The 1232-nt window shown below is 67.3% G+C and overlaps 1 protein-coding gene across 1 annotated transcript in view; it reads left to right on the top strand.

Moving 5' to 3' along the window:
* Positions 1–263: 263 nt before the first annotated feature.
* NRG2 (neuregulin 2) overlaps positions 264–1232 on the top strand; it is a 67455-nt gene continuing 66486 nt past the window's right edge. The window contains exons 1-2 of the mRNA XM_006156234.3: positions 264–326; positions 905–1115. Coding sequence (XP_006156296.2) covers positions 264–326; positions 905–1115 — 274 coding nt within the window. The remainder of the gene's footprint in view (positions 327–904; positions 1116–1232) is intronic.

Below are 1232 nucleotides of genomic sequence, written 5' to 3'. Positions count from 1 at the left end.
GACCCTCTCCTGAGGAGGCAGAGGACTGGCTGGGATGATCTTTGACTCGAGTTCTAGTTGGGATGGCTGTAAGGGGACACCTCAGGCAGAGCTAGGCAGGCAAACCGCAGGCTCAGGCTTTCTGGGAGCCAGAAGAGGGAGAGCCTGTACTATGTAACCCTTTCAGCACCACACCCAGGCAGGAGGCTGTCCTTCCGGCAGCCCCTACCGGGGTTTATGGGATGTGTATTGGGTAGGGGGTGTCAGTGTCTGCGTTCACCTCCATGCGCCTTGAAGAGAGGAGCCAGCTGGTGCTGGCAGTCAGTGCTGTCCGAGGGGCAGTCTGTGTGAGGCAGGGAGTGCTACAAGCCACCTGGGGCACCCAGGGTCCCAGCAGGCTGCAGCCACCCAGGCTAGGAGGGATCCTGGGCCACGGACCCTGACAGCCAGGCACAAGCGGTGGTTGCATTAAAGGTATCCCCAGGTGATGGTACCCCTTAGCGTCAAGGCCAGACCTGCGGGGAAGCGGAGGCACAGGCAAACCGTCCCACGACTGTGAGAGACCAGCAAGCGTGCTTCCTTCCTCGCTAGACTTGTCAGTGGGCTTCGTTCTGGTCCCTTCCTGGGCCCTTCTCTGGCTGTATCCCCACCCCCATGCTGTCCTTAGACTGGCCCTCGCTGGGGGATCTCTACTCCCCCTCCCCAACATGTTCAGGCCCCCAGGCCAGCTGGAGCCCGCTCTCCAGCGAAGAGGTCTGCGGCGCTCTGAGCGCCGGTGTTGCCCATCTCGGTGGGCCTGGGAGCGGGCCCGAGCCCAGACCGGTCGCCCGGAGCCCCCCGCGGCCTGAGCCTGTGCGGAGGGGGGGCCGAGGGCGGCGGGCGCGGGAGGGGAAGAGTTAAGGTTCGCTGCTCCCCTCCCCCGGAGGGTGTGACCGCCTATAAGAAAGGCGCCGCGCTCGGGCACTGGGGCTGCAGGCGGCGGGGGCGCAGCGCGCAGCGGAGAGCCGAGGCCGTCCCACCGCCTGGGACCCCGGGCAGAATGTCCGAGTCCAGGAGGAGGGGCCGCGGCCGCGGCAAGAAGCCCCGAGAGGGGAGGAAGCGGGAGCGGGAGCGGGAGCCCGACCCTGGGGAGAAAGGTAGGGCACCGCGGCGCGCCCAGAAACCCCGTTTCGTTGGGAGAAACCTGCCGCCCGCTCGCCCGCCCCCAGCGCCGCGAGTCTGGGGTGTGTCTCGGGCAGTGTGAGCCGCGGCCG

The sequence above is a fragment of the Tupaia chinensis genome, unplaced genomic scaffold, assembly GCF_000334495.1.
Source record: "Tupaia chinensis unplaced genomic scaffold, TupChi_1.0 Scaffold000484_1, whole genome shotgun sequence".
Taxonomy (NCBI): Eukaryota; Metazoa; Chordata; class Mammalia; order Scandentia; family Tupaiidae; genus Tupaia; species Tupaia belangeri.
The sequence above is the reverse complement of the archived record's forward strand: the minus strand, read 5'-3'. Positions and strand labels throughout refer to the sequence as shown.